At 35.3% G+C, this 15,361-nt stretch overlaps 1 protein-coding gene across 1 annotated transcript in view; it reads right to left on the bottom strand.

Moving 5' to 3' along the window:
- Positions 1-4,301: 4,301 nt before the first annotated feature.
- LOC309668912 (cadherin-19-like) overlaps positions 4,302-15,361 on the bottom strand; it is a gene marked incomplete at its 3' end in the record, with an annotated part of 41,433 nt that continues 30,373 nt past the window's right edge. The window contains exons 9-11 of the mRNA XM_082479454.1: positions 11,157-11,274; positions 8,802-9,053; positions 4,302-4,792 (exon numbers count right to left, since the gene is read on the bottom strand). Of these exons, the coding sequence (XP_082335580.1) occupies positions 4,302-4,792; positions 8,802-9,053; positions 11,157-11,274 (861 nt within the window). The remainder of the gene's footprint in view (positions 4,793-8,801; positions 9,054-11,156; positions 11,275-15,361) is intronic.

Here is a 15,361-nt window from a genome sequence, read left to right as displayed (position 1 = left end):
ATGCAGATATAATTATTTCTCTACAAATCTATCCTATTTGAATCACCACATGTGGAGTATTATTTAAATTATAAACTTTAATATCATTAAAGCATTACCTAAATCAGAATTAAAATGTTTGGGGAATTAAGAGCCATTGATATCCTGTTCTGGTTTGTGCTATTGGAGAGTTTTGTGAAGTAGTTATGGTTTCTAATTGTGTTTATTAGCATTTGCTCTCAGTGCTGTACCTCTAACTACCTTTGCTGGCAGATATGCTCTTGATCCTTACACATATTTGTGACTATTGCTATTATCTATTTGCTGTGGATAAAATGTTTCATACTGATTTAAGCAGACTTTCTGTATGGATGCTTTATCCTTCTAGGCACTATAGGTAAATCTTACTGTTCCTTGGACTCTGTGTCATAAGGTTGATATAGACCCATATATGATGATTTTTTTTTTTTTCTGAAACATGAGACCATCCAAATTGCTGTTGTAAAATGTATCAACTTTTTTTTATAAACATTCATCCACTCTATTTTTCTTTATAGAATATAGGTTTACCAATTTTCTGGTGGGGAAATCTTACAGACTTTACTAATAGCTACTGATTTTTTTCATAGAACTTCTATTCTATTTGTTCATATTCTGGATCAAGGGTAAACTGTATTCTTTGCCAGAATGTAAAATCACAATAATCTCCTTCAACTTTTACTCCTCAGAGAGCATATATTAGATCTGACTTTGAAGCATAAAATGCACACTGTCTTTTAAAAAATATTTTACTCTCATCTGACAGGGTTACCCTGAACAGTTAAGAAAGAGTTGTGGTTAAAACAACCACATTTCCAATGCAAATTTTGAAAGCAAAGCTAGGAGTGTAATGACAGTATCTGTGATAAAATGTGGTACGAAAATTATGTGAATTAAAGACTAAGATTATCCTCAGTGGCAAGCAGGATTGCTTCTCAGTGTTATGATAATAAAAACTCTACATCGTGATATACAAAATTATATACCCTTTTCCAGTCACAACAATGAATCTGAAGCTGCAATGTACCATCAAGTGATTTTGTTCTTTTGCTTTTTAAATTCAAACATCTGAATGTTAAACATTTATTAATATATGCATAGTCTTCATTTCCTTGGCTTTTAAATAATAAAACCAACAACACAACACTGAATCCCTATGAATGAGGACTGAAACAGGAAGCCAATCTTTGGTCAGGTACTTCACCAGTTCTTAACCTGTCTCATTATCATGTTACAGAGAAAGAAATATACAGAAACATCTCTTCAAAGCATTCATACAGAAAATCAGTGTGTATGACCATACCTCCTTTGACCAGTCAATAAGTCTTTCTTATATACCCTCAGGCAGGTCATGAACAGCTAAATATGTATTTGCCATCTGGTGCCATAATTGCACTCTTCAGCCAATAGCATAGCTAATTCTAGCTACTTACAATTTTTTTAAAGATAAAGGTAATAAATGACTCTCTTGGGAAAATCATTCCCCAGTTTAACAGATCTCATCATCAGGAACTTTGGCTTATAACTTATCCTTTATTAATGGCATACTATTAATTATTGTGATATCTTTTATGTGTTTAATTTTGTCTTCCTTAAAATGTTTATTTCCTTCAAATAAGCAGGCATTTCTACAAAACCTTTTTGCAGACATTCTTCAGCTGAATTAAGTATGTTATATTAAAAGAAGTGTGAAGTTATGAGGTCAGTTCAGTGATTCTTCTCTCACATGTGGAAATAAATTTTCAGGTTTGACTTAGATTGAATGCCAGGAGCCTAATAAGATGTGGCCCAGTAACAGCTAGGGATAACTTCTTGCTTCAGAGCAAAACACTCCTTTTCCCTGTTGTGCAAACATCGTCTTATGCCTTTTCAGGTAAAGTTCATTTAAAATTCATTGTAGACCACTATTCGCTTTCGTATAGAAGTTACTGAGAATGGCATACATTGTTTACAAAAATTACATGACAGTGGTATGCACTAGTTAAAAAAAGTATTTATTGTTAAATTTTCTTACAGTAAAAAGAGGAAATTATTATATAAGTGCAAATATAGTTGAGTGTTCAAGGCTATTTCCCCATGTAAATGGACAAAATCTCTGGATTGAGAAAGGATCAGATGCGGTTATCCTTTTTGTACAAAATACAACCTGAAAGCATGAGGAATTCTATTAATGCCACTGGGGCCATCTGTGGAATAAGGATTTGTTTAAGGTATAACCCGCATTAATCTATAGACCTAATCCTAAAAATATACTTTTTACCATCTCCAACCAGTGCATGTATAGTTGTTCTCTCTTTCTCTATTACTCTCCATGGAGTAAATTACTAACATGTACAATATTATCTCAAATAAAAGTTATTTTATCACATCTGTTGGACGGTCATTGAACACAAATGTTAGAGTCATTAATACAATGTTTTTACTTGTGTATCTTTTAAAGCTGTTTTGTAGCTGCTCATTCATACTGGTGTACTAGCATGAGACTGGTGAGAACCAGTTTTTCCTCATTGAGCAGATGCTGCCTCATCTGGACCTGGTCAGATGATGCCCCCCCCCCCCCCCCCCCAACCCCCCCGTGTTTCTCCAGCTATTAATATGATGAATATTGATTCTGCCCTTAACAGACCTCACATTGGAAAACTTGAGTTTCAAACACCTCCACACGTTTTATTTTTAACTGACAGGAATTTAAACTCTGCATTGGCACCTTTCTGCTAAGCCTACATGCCTTGGTTTTCTTCAGTGAAGCACAGTTATAGCAAACATTGCAAAGCTTGTATGTTACATGCCTTTTTTTGTTTGTTGTTTTTTTTGTTTGTTTGTTTCCCTGTTTAAGTTTTGCCTGGTTCTCTGTAATTCAGTAGTGCTTACCTAAAATCTTATAAAAAAGAAAATGGGGGGGGGGGGGGGGGGTGGAACAGACACAAACATGTTGTATAATTTTCTTTATTTTGATGGTAGCTTTTAGCTGTGGAAATTTATCAGTTGATTACATGATGTAATTTCTGTACAATAAGTACCTGATAGAAGAGAAGTGAATAAAAAACAGGCAGGTTGCCTTTTCCAGACAGAGCATTCTGAACGTATTTGATGATCCTCAGATCCAAAATTGCTGCTGGGTAGTGGTATAAGTAAGAGTGAAGAAATATTCTGAGACAGCTTTATATTCAGTATGGAATGTTTGGAAAAAATACAGTAAGAATTTAATTTTGAAGTGTGGCTTGAGTCTCGCAGAATGATTCAGGATCATTGTCAGAAGTGGATTAACATTAAAGTATTTTATTATCTTCTTATCTAATGTTATACATAAAGTTTTATAACCATAAGTTTAGCATTTTAAAGATTCTTAATATTGTTATAATAAAACTGACTACTGCAGATAATTTTATATTTCATAATAAAAAAATAAATCTGTGCTGGTAAATCAGTCATCCTTTGAACTCTTAATAAAAGGAAAAATGCTTGTATTTGGATATCATTTTGTTCTAAGTGCAGTAATATATAATGTTGCCAATTGCAGTATTTATGTTGCATATTGATTCTAACTAGAACTGATTTCTTTTTTGTCTATCTTATTTGCAGAATTAAGTATTGTTTTATATATTTTCCAATAGCTCCATTAAAAACTAAAATAGCAGCAAATGCTTGTTAACATTCTAATAGGTCTTTATTTTTACACTGATAGGAAAAGACATTTAGTTTTGTCATCTTAAGAACAATAAATGGCTGATTCTGTGAGCATTTCTGACAATTGTATTAGAATATCTAGGGACTACTTTTTCACACAAGTATATTTATAGAAGGAAGCATTACACAAAAATGCATGTTTAACTTTGGTTAATGAATATCTTCAACTGCAACAGCAAAAATCTGTCTTAACTTTGGAAACAGTTTAAAGCTTATGGATGACAGAATATTTACAATACCCATTTATGGCTTCTACTCCTCCTTTTGTACTTGCTGGAGCCAGGTTTTCAGTATCCAGAAGGGTGCCTAGATGTCCACAGCAGCACAGTTTGCATTCATGCACCCAAATAGCCACGAGACTTTTAAATGGGAGTCTTCACCTCCTCACTTCATGACATGCCTGGTGTGATTTTCCAAAAGATCTCTACATCCAAGACTTTCCAGAAAAAAAAAAAAAAACAACAAAACAAACACAACAACAAACCCTTGGGCTTTCATTTTTCATGCCTAAATGGGGGACGATCTCCTTTTTCAAAATCCACAGTTGTTTTTGGTTGCTGAGGTTTAGGAAAACAAAGCAGCAAATCAACGAGTAACTAATCCCTCGCACTTCTATGGGAAGCGTACATGCCTGCAAGCTGTTTAAAGTGAGGTCCCCAGTCTGTAAGGTAGTCATAACTCTGATCTGCATCTGACATGTTTGAACCTAAGGAGCTGAGGGATCCTGCCAAAGAGCCGGTCCCCTCAAACGCATAGGTCTGAAGTGAATCATATGGAGGAACTGTAGGATCTGTATTTGCTTCCTCGAGCTTTTCTGAAATGAATTGCCTGAAGATTGCGCTGTCAGGGCCAACCTGCAGAGACTGTCTGTAGAGACTGTGGATTTCTGTGGTGACCTTCTTTCGAGGTTTGTGCGTTCGCATGACAGTGCGTGTCCTCAGTGCTGAAATATCAAAGGCTTCTGTGTCCTCCTCACCACCTCCTTCATCATCATACCTGACAATGTTCTCTCTGAATTCTTCCATTTTTTCTGAAAAGGGAGACTTCTTCCTCTGCTGCCTTATCGCTACAATAGCCAAAAAGAACACTAACAAAAAAAAAAAAAAAGAAAAGAAAAGAAACAAAAGAAAACAAAATTAAATAATATAAACAGGACCAGAGACATTGAATGTGTGTGGAAAGACTTGAAAAAATAGTAACATTTCTTAATATCAATACTATTGCAAAGTGAAGCTATCTTAACAAATTTATAGAGCCGTACTTTTTATGGGTATTATGGCTTTGAGATGAGCATAGTATGTGGTGGGAAAATGGCTACAAAGGGGCTGACAAAACAGGTGAATGAAACGGAGCAGTTCTTTTTGGCAGGTGAGAGTTTGAAACTGATGGAAACATAGGTTATGCTTTTTGAAACTGCTTTGGTTTATCACATGTATGAATTTCACATTCAGAATTTAAATTCTTAATCTTTCACTCTTTCTTGGATCAAAGCCCCAGGAAGATCAAATGAAAAATGAGGCAATGAGCAAGTTATGCTCCTCAGCTGGTTGGATCATTCAGTTCCATAGTCTATGCAGGGTGTGGTTCAATTATTTTTGTTATGCTACTTAAGAAATTTGAAGACTACTGCCACCTTTTATGCGATGTTGTAGTAATATGTACTACCAAGGCCTATGAATCAGAACAGCTTGTTTCTTTCATATATGAGATCTTTTTAATTTTATTTTAGACTATTATTTTTTTAATCCTATTTCATCTCATTTTTAGCTGAATGATCCCTTTGAAATAGTCTATGACTTTCATAGAGATTAATGATTTCACTTTTTAGCTAAATCTTACTGCAGTTCTATTTAATATCTAAATAGTTTGCGGACTGTAATACTTTACTCAGGACATAACATGATACAACTACCAATAATGACTGGATTTTACCTCACTTAGGGATATGAGGGACCCGAAGTAGTTCTTTATTTCTACTTATTTACTGTATACTACTTCATTTGATTGGGAGATACGAACACCAAACTTGAAAGCATTAGAAACAGGGATTTCTACAATGTTATTATACATTTACAAAACCCAGATAGTTTCAACTCTCCAAAAAATTTGCATGGCGAACTCTTCTAATTGTACACATGATGATACAAGAAAATTGAAAAAAGAAAACAAACATTAGGTCTCAGATATAAACAGCGAATCTATTGTGTATAGAACATTTTTATTATTTCATTTTAAATAATTACAATAATACATTCAAAGATTTAATGCATTTAAAATCTATTTTTCTGTAAACAGTGTGGTAGATATTAGTTTATTTTTCTTTATGATTAATATATTTATCTATATCCTTGCTTCAACTTTTGTGATATGCATAGGCCCAGTAGACACTGAGGGTTTATTCCATCTGGAGAGAGGACCTTGAATAATTCCACCGGTGGTGTGGGTAATACAGTGGTATAGTCTGCCTGATCCTCAGTCACTTAAGTGCATAACGCAAAGCGATCAGGTTTATATGTCCCTCAACAATCAAAGAAAACTTGAGATGCACACTGGGCTTCCAGTAAGCTCACACTGGCTGCCAGTTCTAAGGCAGGGACTTCAGTTGGGGGGGGGGGGCTGTTTTCCAGTGCCACTACTGAAGATTCCCTGGGACGAGGAAAGCTCAGATTTAAATAAGGTGACTCTGGGAGTGCAGGCAAGTCTAGAACCAGAAATCCAATCGTATGTGCCTATTTCCTCTGTTGGAAACTAGGAGACGGAAGTAGGGGAACGAGTGCATCCCTGGAGTCAAGAAAGGGCTAGTGTCTGACCAAGGGTAATCCCATCCAGACATAACAATTATGAGGTTCCCTTCCATTGTCTTCATCCCTGCCTACCTATTCAATGTATTCAAATTGATAAATAGAAACACATGGAGTTGTTTTTGTAGGTCATTCTGTTTCTGCAGTTTTCTGCATGTCACCTAATTTTGAGAGCCCAAGGTCACATGAAGATGCTGACTCGTAATTAACAGGTATGCATGCTACTTTTGAGCAACTCATTTGGGAACTGAACTGAACTATAGGGTTCCATTTGAGGAGAAATTTCAATGAGTTCTCACCCAGAGATTCAGGCAGGAGGTCAAAGGTACAACAGGAAATTAGATCCAGTTTCTATTCCTTATGCTATGGAAAATAAACCATAACCTTGTGGACAGAATGCAGAATACGGGAGATTTTTAACTTGTTAAATTTCTTTTTTCACTGGTGTAAAGTCAAAATAATTCCATTAGCTTTACTGGACTTGTCTTTCTTGGCTTCTGTTGCTACTATGGCAGATCAAAATAGAGCATCAGAATAGAACCGCAAGCCTTCATTTTCAAGCTTCAGCTTTCTTGTAGTTAAGGATGATATGCTTACTGTTGTATGCTGTTATTTATAAACTGGTAGAGGTCATATTGTATAATGAGGATAGAAAAAAGAATGTTCTTTATGTAGTTACCCTTCATATGGAAAAAAAAAGGTTTACTTAAAATTGTTTTGTATTTCTTTCAGTGATACAGGAGTTTAAAAATATTACTATTGTATTTGCTCTCTTTAACAAACACATTGAGAGAATAATTTCCAGTGAAAGTTTTTGTTTCTTAAGGCAAAGTAATTGCTGTTATTATTACTTCTTCCTTTCCAGACATTGTGTAGCTAGATATTATGCTGCAGTTTTCTTCTTTTGATTATGATTATATTTTTCCTTTTTTTTTTTTAGAATTTCATTGAAAAACAATTTATGGTAGTTTTTCACAATTTATGATGATGATTTGATATTACCCTGCTTAGTGAAATCCTGATTCTGTCTACTTTTCCTTTGGAGTTGTTTGTTTGTAGTTTCATTAGTGGAAAAACAGTTTTACTAACATAACCCCTTAGTGGTTTTGTGGTATTTTTAAATATGACGTTTTACGAAATAGACTGCTCTATGGCATAATATGGATATGCCATGTTATTACACAGGCAACAGGAATTTGGAATTCTTTCCCTGTTGCTTTGTTGGCATCAGCTTGAATTTGGTCTTGTGGCCCATGACCACCATCAGTGACCAAGCTCTAAGGTCAGTCATTTTGTCTTAGAAAACAAACCTACCTGGCTCTATCACTTCTCCTCTTTCCTGGCCTCAGAAGCTACCATACCTTAACCTCACTAACTCAGACAGGTACAGAGTTTCAGGATGGATATGTAGTCTTTGGGGAATGATTAGTACAGTGTGCCTGCTGTTATAATGTGTCAGCGTCATCAAATCACTCATCGAACACTGCAGGAATATCCTTTTGCTAAAAAAAGGAAACACATTTTAGCAGCAATAGCTGCATGCTTCGCCAGGTGAAGAAGTTGTTTCCCTGATGGCTGTCACCCCAATACGTCTTGGAGCAGCACTGCCCCATGCAGAGCAGGAAAACCCAGCCTTGGGTGCTTGGTCTGGTTTTGAGGGCCATGCATGACCCTTTGCAGAGATACAAGCACAACTCCCGTGCATTTAAAACACTCTCAACCCCACTTTTCACATCCACAAGCTCCCAAATCTAACGGAGGTTAATTTGGTGTGCCATGAGAAGGAAAAAGGAGACACTCAACATTTGGAGAAAAGGCTGTCCCAAGATGCAACCTTATTATTTGACAGGGAAACTTCCTTTTCGCTTTCCCAGAGTGTCGAATTCTCTTTTTCTTTTATTACTTTGTATTGATCTTAGCTCTACATTTGGCATACCTAAGGCAGAATAAGTAGGGTACTGCTCCTTTTAATATATTCTTATACTAGCTAATTTCCTTGTGTAACGCTGTCTTCAGCTTTCCCTGGGGTCAATACAGACTTTGGACCAATACAGACAAGTAGGACCATGGCTCAACTAAAGCCAACTTTTAGGACACTGTGTTAGAATTCAAATTTTACTGAAAACTAGAGGGGAGAAATTATAGTTCAGAAGACAGAAAAGAAATGAAACACTTACCTTATTGCATTTTTTCTCAATAGCAAAGGAATTCCAAGCTTCCAGTCAAAGGAACATCTTTGTCACTTAATCAGGCCTACTGTAAAAGGAAATAGTCATTTCTCTTGCTTATACTTACCTAGGAGTATTAGTATGCAAGCCAAAACAGCAACTAAAGCTTCTGTGCTGAGACCCATGGCATACATGAAAGCTCCATATCGACAGTAGAAGGTGTTAACTTTGGTGTCACAGTCGCAGACAGTGATAGTGAGAGTATTTGTGCTGGTCAGCGGTGGGGTTCCATTATCCAGAATTAAGATTGGCAAGTAGAAAGAGAACTGGTCTTGCCTTCTGAAGCCACTTTTTGCTGTGAAAATTCCAGCTGTGTTATCTAGAAGATAAATTATTATACATGATATGCATTTATCACTTTTTAACAACAATAAAACTCCAATGGCATCTGACCTATTTAAAAACAATGGTACTGTGCAAAGCTACATATTCAGAAAGTTAAAAAAGTAAAACCAGTCACTGACATGTGATGGGCTTTTTTGTGTCAATCGTGAATAAATTGCATTTATTTTTGACATGTGTATTCCAGGGGCAATAATAAAATTTGACCTAGGAGCTCTGTCTTTAATGTTCAGAGCTAAAAAAACCCTCCCACTGTGTTCAGTACCTGACACCTGCTCAGACTAATTAATTGGTTCTTAAAATGGTTCCATGTAACCAGCTGCTACCAATCCAGCAGTTCACAGATGAAATATAGGCAGTTTACCAATCAAAAGGCTTCAAAAGTGTGTCTGGCAGCACACAGAGAAAGCAGGTGGCAAGGGAAAGAAGAGAAAGCAAGGAAAAAAAATCAACTAAAATAGTGTTCATTCCTTTCCCAGACTCAAAAACTGGAGCTAGTTGAGCTCCTACTATCTAAATTAGTGAAAATTTGCTAGAGGCTCTTACCTTGCTTTGTATTTAACTATTAGTGTTTAAAAATCAGTTCTGTACAAAGCTCAGTAAATAGCTTAAGTTTAGCTCCTGCTGCATATCAACTAATTCAAATCTCAAACTTAGCTTGTTGCAAAATTAGCCCTGTCTAAATCTGTGTATAATGGAAAGAAGAAAAATCTATAAATGTTCACATGTCAGAATTTTTTATCGTGGCAGGGTGAATGTTTGTGTGCATACATGTATGTAGAAAAAAAGAAAATGTTTCTACTGTTACCTGTGTAATACATCTATCCAAACAGTCTGCTAAAGTTAACTGTCTCTTATTTAAGTTCTTCTACGTTTCTGTCATAGTGCAGAAAGTAATCCAGAGAGTGTTACAACTCCAGAGATAAAATGCTCCAGATCTGCAGAGTCACTTTTGCTTTTGCCTTGGACTATCCCAATTCATGCAGCCATTTTTACGAAACGTGGCAGAAAGGGAGAGAGTGAGGATTGATTGTACCATATTTTAAAAGATTGGCTTTTTTTCCCTATCAATAGTCACCAAAAAGAAATGGACATATTGCCTTGTGTGTGGCTGTGCTCAGGCTTTGCGCAGAATGAGCAAAGGTGGGAAAAGCTCACAGCTTGTACACAATTTGACCTTAATGGAACAACTTATCTCTTCCTGGCACTGAGTGAGAGGATAATGAAGTTGGGAATTGAAATACATATTAATAGATTGACTTTAACTTTGGAGATACTAAGGGAAGTAGTTTGCCGTTTAACATAGTCTGAATTTTCCAAAACTTATTTCAATTGATTTATTCACCTGGCCAGAACATTCAAATAATTAGCAAAGTCAATAAGAGCAATGTGTACTTTAGCTGAGTCTGAAGAAGCTCTTTGTAGTCTTAGCAGACTGACTAAGCAGCCATCTTCCCTGAAATTCCATCAAATATTGTGCTTACATTTTCACTACAGAATGGTTTTGCTTGATGTCTCTCTATATCACTCTTTTAATATGTCTCAATCAATATAGGTTCTGAATAACATTAAAATACATACAGAAGACATGCACGATGTCATCAGTAATCAGCATACACAGTTTAAAATGTATTAGAAAATAAGATTACATTGCTATTTATGTGTTTATAATTTCTGTCTTGTGAAGTGATGAATTAACAGACATATTAACAGCAGTCTTCTCTTTTTAGTGATCTTGTTTCTTAGGTAGAATATTTTAACAAGAAATTTGGTATTTCTCACCATATCCTACATTATGGAAATAAATTTTAATGAATACCAATATATTTTTCATCTCAGCACTTTTTCTTTCCTTGAAATAGAACTGTATTTTGCTGTTTATGTTACTCATCTGAAAAAGGAAAATCTACTATTTGGTATTACTGAATTATTGTTTTGAAACGCACCACATGAAATATTCATATCTTACAATGACAATTTCTACTTAAGTGTAAATTTTTATAAAATTAGTGATGTGAGGACCACAGAAGCATGCATCTTTCATTGGGAGGGTCTTAAAGAGCTACATGAATGACACTACCTTGATTATCTTTGACAGTAAAATGTGAGTTGTTTGTGGCCTCCTGAGCCAATGAGAAGTAAAAATGGTGACCTTCTGCTGAGTCATCTTGATCCACTGCACTGATGCTTTGAATTAGCTGGAAACACAGATAAACAGAAGTGTGAAGAATAAAAGTATTTACTTGTCCTTTAAAACAATAAAAGGACATATCAGGTATGTTAAACTGTTGAAGCTAGAGATGTGTTTTGCGAATATGTATTGAGTGCACATTACTCATTCTCAAGTATACACCTTTTATACCCGAACAGGCTTATTGAGACTTGTATTCTGCAAATAATCTGCTTTGGTTTTTCATCTATTTGAGAGAGGCAGGCATTAAAACCTTGAGAGAACGTAAAAGATTTTCTGGATCAAAAGGACGGGGGTAAATGAAGTTTCCATAAATGAAAAAAGTAATCATATATATAGTGTTTTGTCCTTTTTTTTTTTTTCAAGGTGAAAAGTATATTATTCTACATTTGAACAAATCCCTCCATACAAAACCCATTTCCTTCCAGCCCACAAACACATTGACATCATTCAACTGATATATTGTAGCTCCAGTAAGCGAAATATGGTGAAGAGATCATGTGCTGAATTGTTGATTCTGGATATTATAACAGATTGATTATGGAACTTCTTGGCTGCTTTTTCTCAAGAAAGCAAAATAGCCTTCATTTACAAATATGTCAAACCAGATAGTCATTGCAAGATAAAATAAAAAATAACAGTTATCATTCAAAAGAATATATTTCATCTCTGTAAATAAACAACCACACTACAGTTGACAAAATAAGCAATATTTCTGCTTAGAAATAGCTTTTATGTGTTACTTTTATCAGTAAATATTTAATGACCTGAGCATCAGCATATGTTAGTAAGTGAATATCCTCACCAATCAGGAGGAAAGTGAACTCATGCAAACCCACTGACTTTCAGAAAAGATCGTGTCCAATTTGAACTTGGGTTCTATTTCATCAGTCATCTCATGTCTTGTAGATATTTGTACTCATCAGACTTGAATCTTCCACTTTCCCCAAACCAGAAAGCACCTGAATGCTACAAGCAGTGCTTTAAAAGCAAAGCAGTAAGTCAATTGAAGTGACTACGGCCTTCCATCTATGCCTTTGAAAACTCTTTCCCGATTAAACCATTTTTCAATCAAAGATCTAAGACTTCAGCACACATTCTTTTTCTTTGCAAGCAAGCTAGGTTTGATCAAATCAGCACAGCAGAGTGCAAAATGTGGCTCACACCCCAGAAGCTTTGTATTCTTAACACTCTGCCCTTTTTATATGTGAAATTATTTCAAATCTATATTTTCACTCTATGGAAAAATGAGAAATCTTGAGATTTTTTATTACCACTAATAAGAGGAGTGATTATTCAGTGATGTACCTGTTAACAGTGTATAAAGGATAAAGCTTCTTGAGGGATTTTTTTCCCTTTCTTCAGAGAACACAATATAGTTAAGGTGATGTAAATACAAGTATAGCCATGCAGGTCAAGAAATCAGTGAAGAGCAATAAGTCATCACTAATAATACCTTGATAATAAACCACATGTTTCATTTATATATGGGAATACAGTTTCCAGAATATGCTCAATATGAACAGCAATAGAGAACAAAACTATATATCCACTGTAAAACACAAGCAATGACACATTTTCAGGACAATATTCCAGTTTTCAGTCTGATTAATAGTTATTTAACCGGGTATTAGCAATGTCTTTGGAAAGTATATTTTTAGGTGTCTATCATGTTTAAAAATCATAAAATTATTGCAGTTGTGAATTAGACACTGTTTAGCTATTTCATTTTAAGTTCTGTTAATTTACATACAGAATATATTTGCCCCCATAAATTTTATGTATGTATAATTCAATCAATAAAGTTCTGAGCGCTATGTGGCTAGCTGAATTAAAAAAAAAAAAAAAACAACAAAAAAACCCAAACCAAAACAAAACAAAAATCACCTTCCCTTGTTTTAATCCGTACTGTGCAGTTCTACAGAAACCTAAGGCTCCTATGGTTGTTCTATACATATTCACATGCCTTTAAAAATTCACCTCAGAAGAAGGGGAGTGTTTGGAACGTGTACAGGGCAAACCCTTCTTGTTTATTTTTTACTCTATCACTTCCACTAAGATTCAGCAAAACCCAGATGAGTCTATAAAATATTCAGAGAGCAATAGGCAGGTCTGATTTTGCTGACTTTAAAGGAAAAATCACCCAGAGAGAAGGAAACTTCCTTTTTTTATGTTTTCCTAGGGTTTTGCACATCTAACCTAGAAGATTCTAGCCTTTCACCAGGGAAATTGACATCACAGCCAAAAAACTGCACTTACTGCTTGTGAGTCAAGGTTTAAAAAAAACTTTTAAAACCTTTAAAAAAAATTTTAGTGTATAAACAAAGAAAATCGAGTGAACGATGTGCTGCTTCTGCAACGTTATATCAGTTGTTGTATTGACTAGGCTGAAATTTAATTGCTGTAAAATTTCTTATTTCAGGTCTCATTAGTCTAGCAACTTTAGTAATCCAGCAGTCCATTTGAAAATGTTCATTTCTTTAAAACTGAGATTAATTAACTTGATTTTTCTTGAAAAACTGATTTGAGTTCATGGTGGGTGGGCCTCATTTACTCTTTCTTTCCAAACACACTGAGATCAGTGATGGGAATAGCAGGGGCTCCTTTGATCAAAGGTCATAAAAAGATGTGGCCTGCTATACTCAACTTCCCCATCTATCTGATTAGTGGGCATTTTCAACTAATAAACATCAGTGAGGGAGTCTAAGATATCTGTAACAGCTCTGATCTCTCATTGATTAATTATGTTGTATAGAAGGGATTTTCTGTAAACCCTTCTGGACTGAATGGCTAGCTGAGTGTTGTCTCTCAAATAACAAGTTATGGAGTATGGAATACTTTAGTGCCTGGTAGTCTTGACGAAAATTCATTGAAAATTTATTTCCTCAACTCCAAGTGGTCTCACTGAATTGGAATTACGGAGATGTCCGGAAGAAAGAAGAAAGCCTCCCTGTTACAGTCCTTTCTGCTTCTAAAGGCTTTCTCTCTACCAAGTTCAACTTAAGACATAGACTGTCCATCTGAACAACCATCGATACCATTAATTTTGATGCCAGAGTACTCTGAGTGTATAATTCGGAGTCCTTTGTGTGTGCTTCTATATCCAACCACAGTCTCACCATTCCCATTAGGCAGATGGAAGTGGGAACAGATTTGCCACCTCTCTCTACTTTAGTTTCTTTTGTTTTGTTTCCCACCAAACGTCCTGCAACAGAAGCTCTGCTGTGATTTATAGGGTGTAAGAGATCTGATCAGCCACCTGTTTTGGGAGTATGGAACCGTTTTTGTTCAATTTGGCAGAGTTCTTATAAGTAGTAGGATTTTTGTCGTTGCTTAATAATGTTTAATGACCATCAGAGTTTAGTGCAGGTAAAAGATTAAAATGTTCATTACTATAATCACCACCTGCCTTTTCCAGGTAGACCTTCTACCTCAAGACCAAGGTTCTCCTTTTGAGAAGTGTCATGCCATGACACTTAGGTGCCTTTTTATGTTTGTTTGTATATGCTGATAAACTCTTCCTACCTGTTACATTCTGCTATGAGATAATGTTGTTGAATCATGGTCTGAATAAAAGAGAAAAAGGAATTTTCCATGGGCCACAGTGCCCACTGTTTTAAAATGTCACAAATTACGCTCAGCATACTTGCAGGTGTAGCTTAGAGTAAGGGCCTGCTAGAAAATATGGTGCTTTCACAGCTTCACCATGTTTTTATACTCTATAGGATGCCCTCATTTCTTTTAATTTTTTATTTCCTGATCACTACTGCTAAGAAGCTTTTTGTAAATGATGAAGAGAACATATCAAGGTGAAATAATAAACATTGGCTTACTAACCTATCACTTTCACTTCTCTGCTGTCAAAAATCATTTTCCATCATGATTTCTTAGAAAGAATCTGTTTTAGCAAACTGCTCATTTTTAACATTAACTGTATATACCTAAAATTTGGTTAAAGATTTCCCCCCTTTTCTTCTGTCAACATTTCATTATGTAGAGAAGTGATATCATATAAGTACTCTTCACTTTCAATGTAACTGATGATTTTTTTATTACATTCTAAGTACTCAGTAAATAGTTTGGGTTGTTTTTTT

Source organism: Vanellus vanellus (genome assembly GCF_965231255.1).
Source record: "Vanellus vanellus genome assembly, chromosome: 2".
Classification (NCBI taxonomy): domain Eukaryota; kingdom Metazoa; phylum Chordata; class Aves; order Charadriiformes; family Charadriidae; genus Vanellus; species Vanellus vanellus.
The sequence above is the reverse complement of the archived record's forward strand: the minus strand, read 5'-3'. Positions and strand labels throughout refer to the sequence as shown.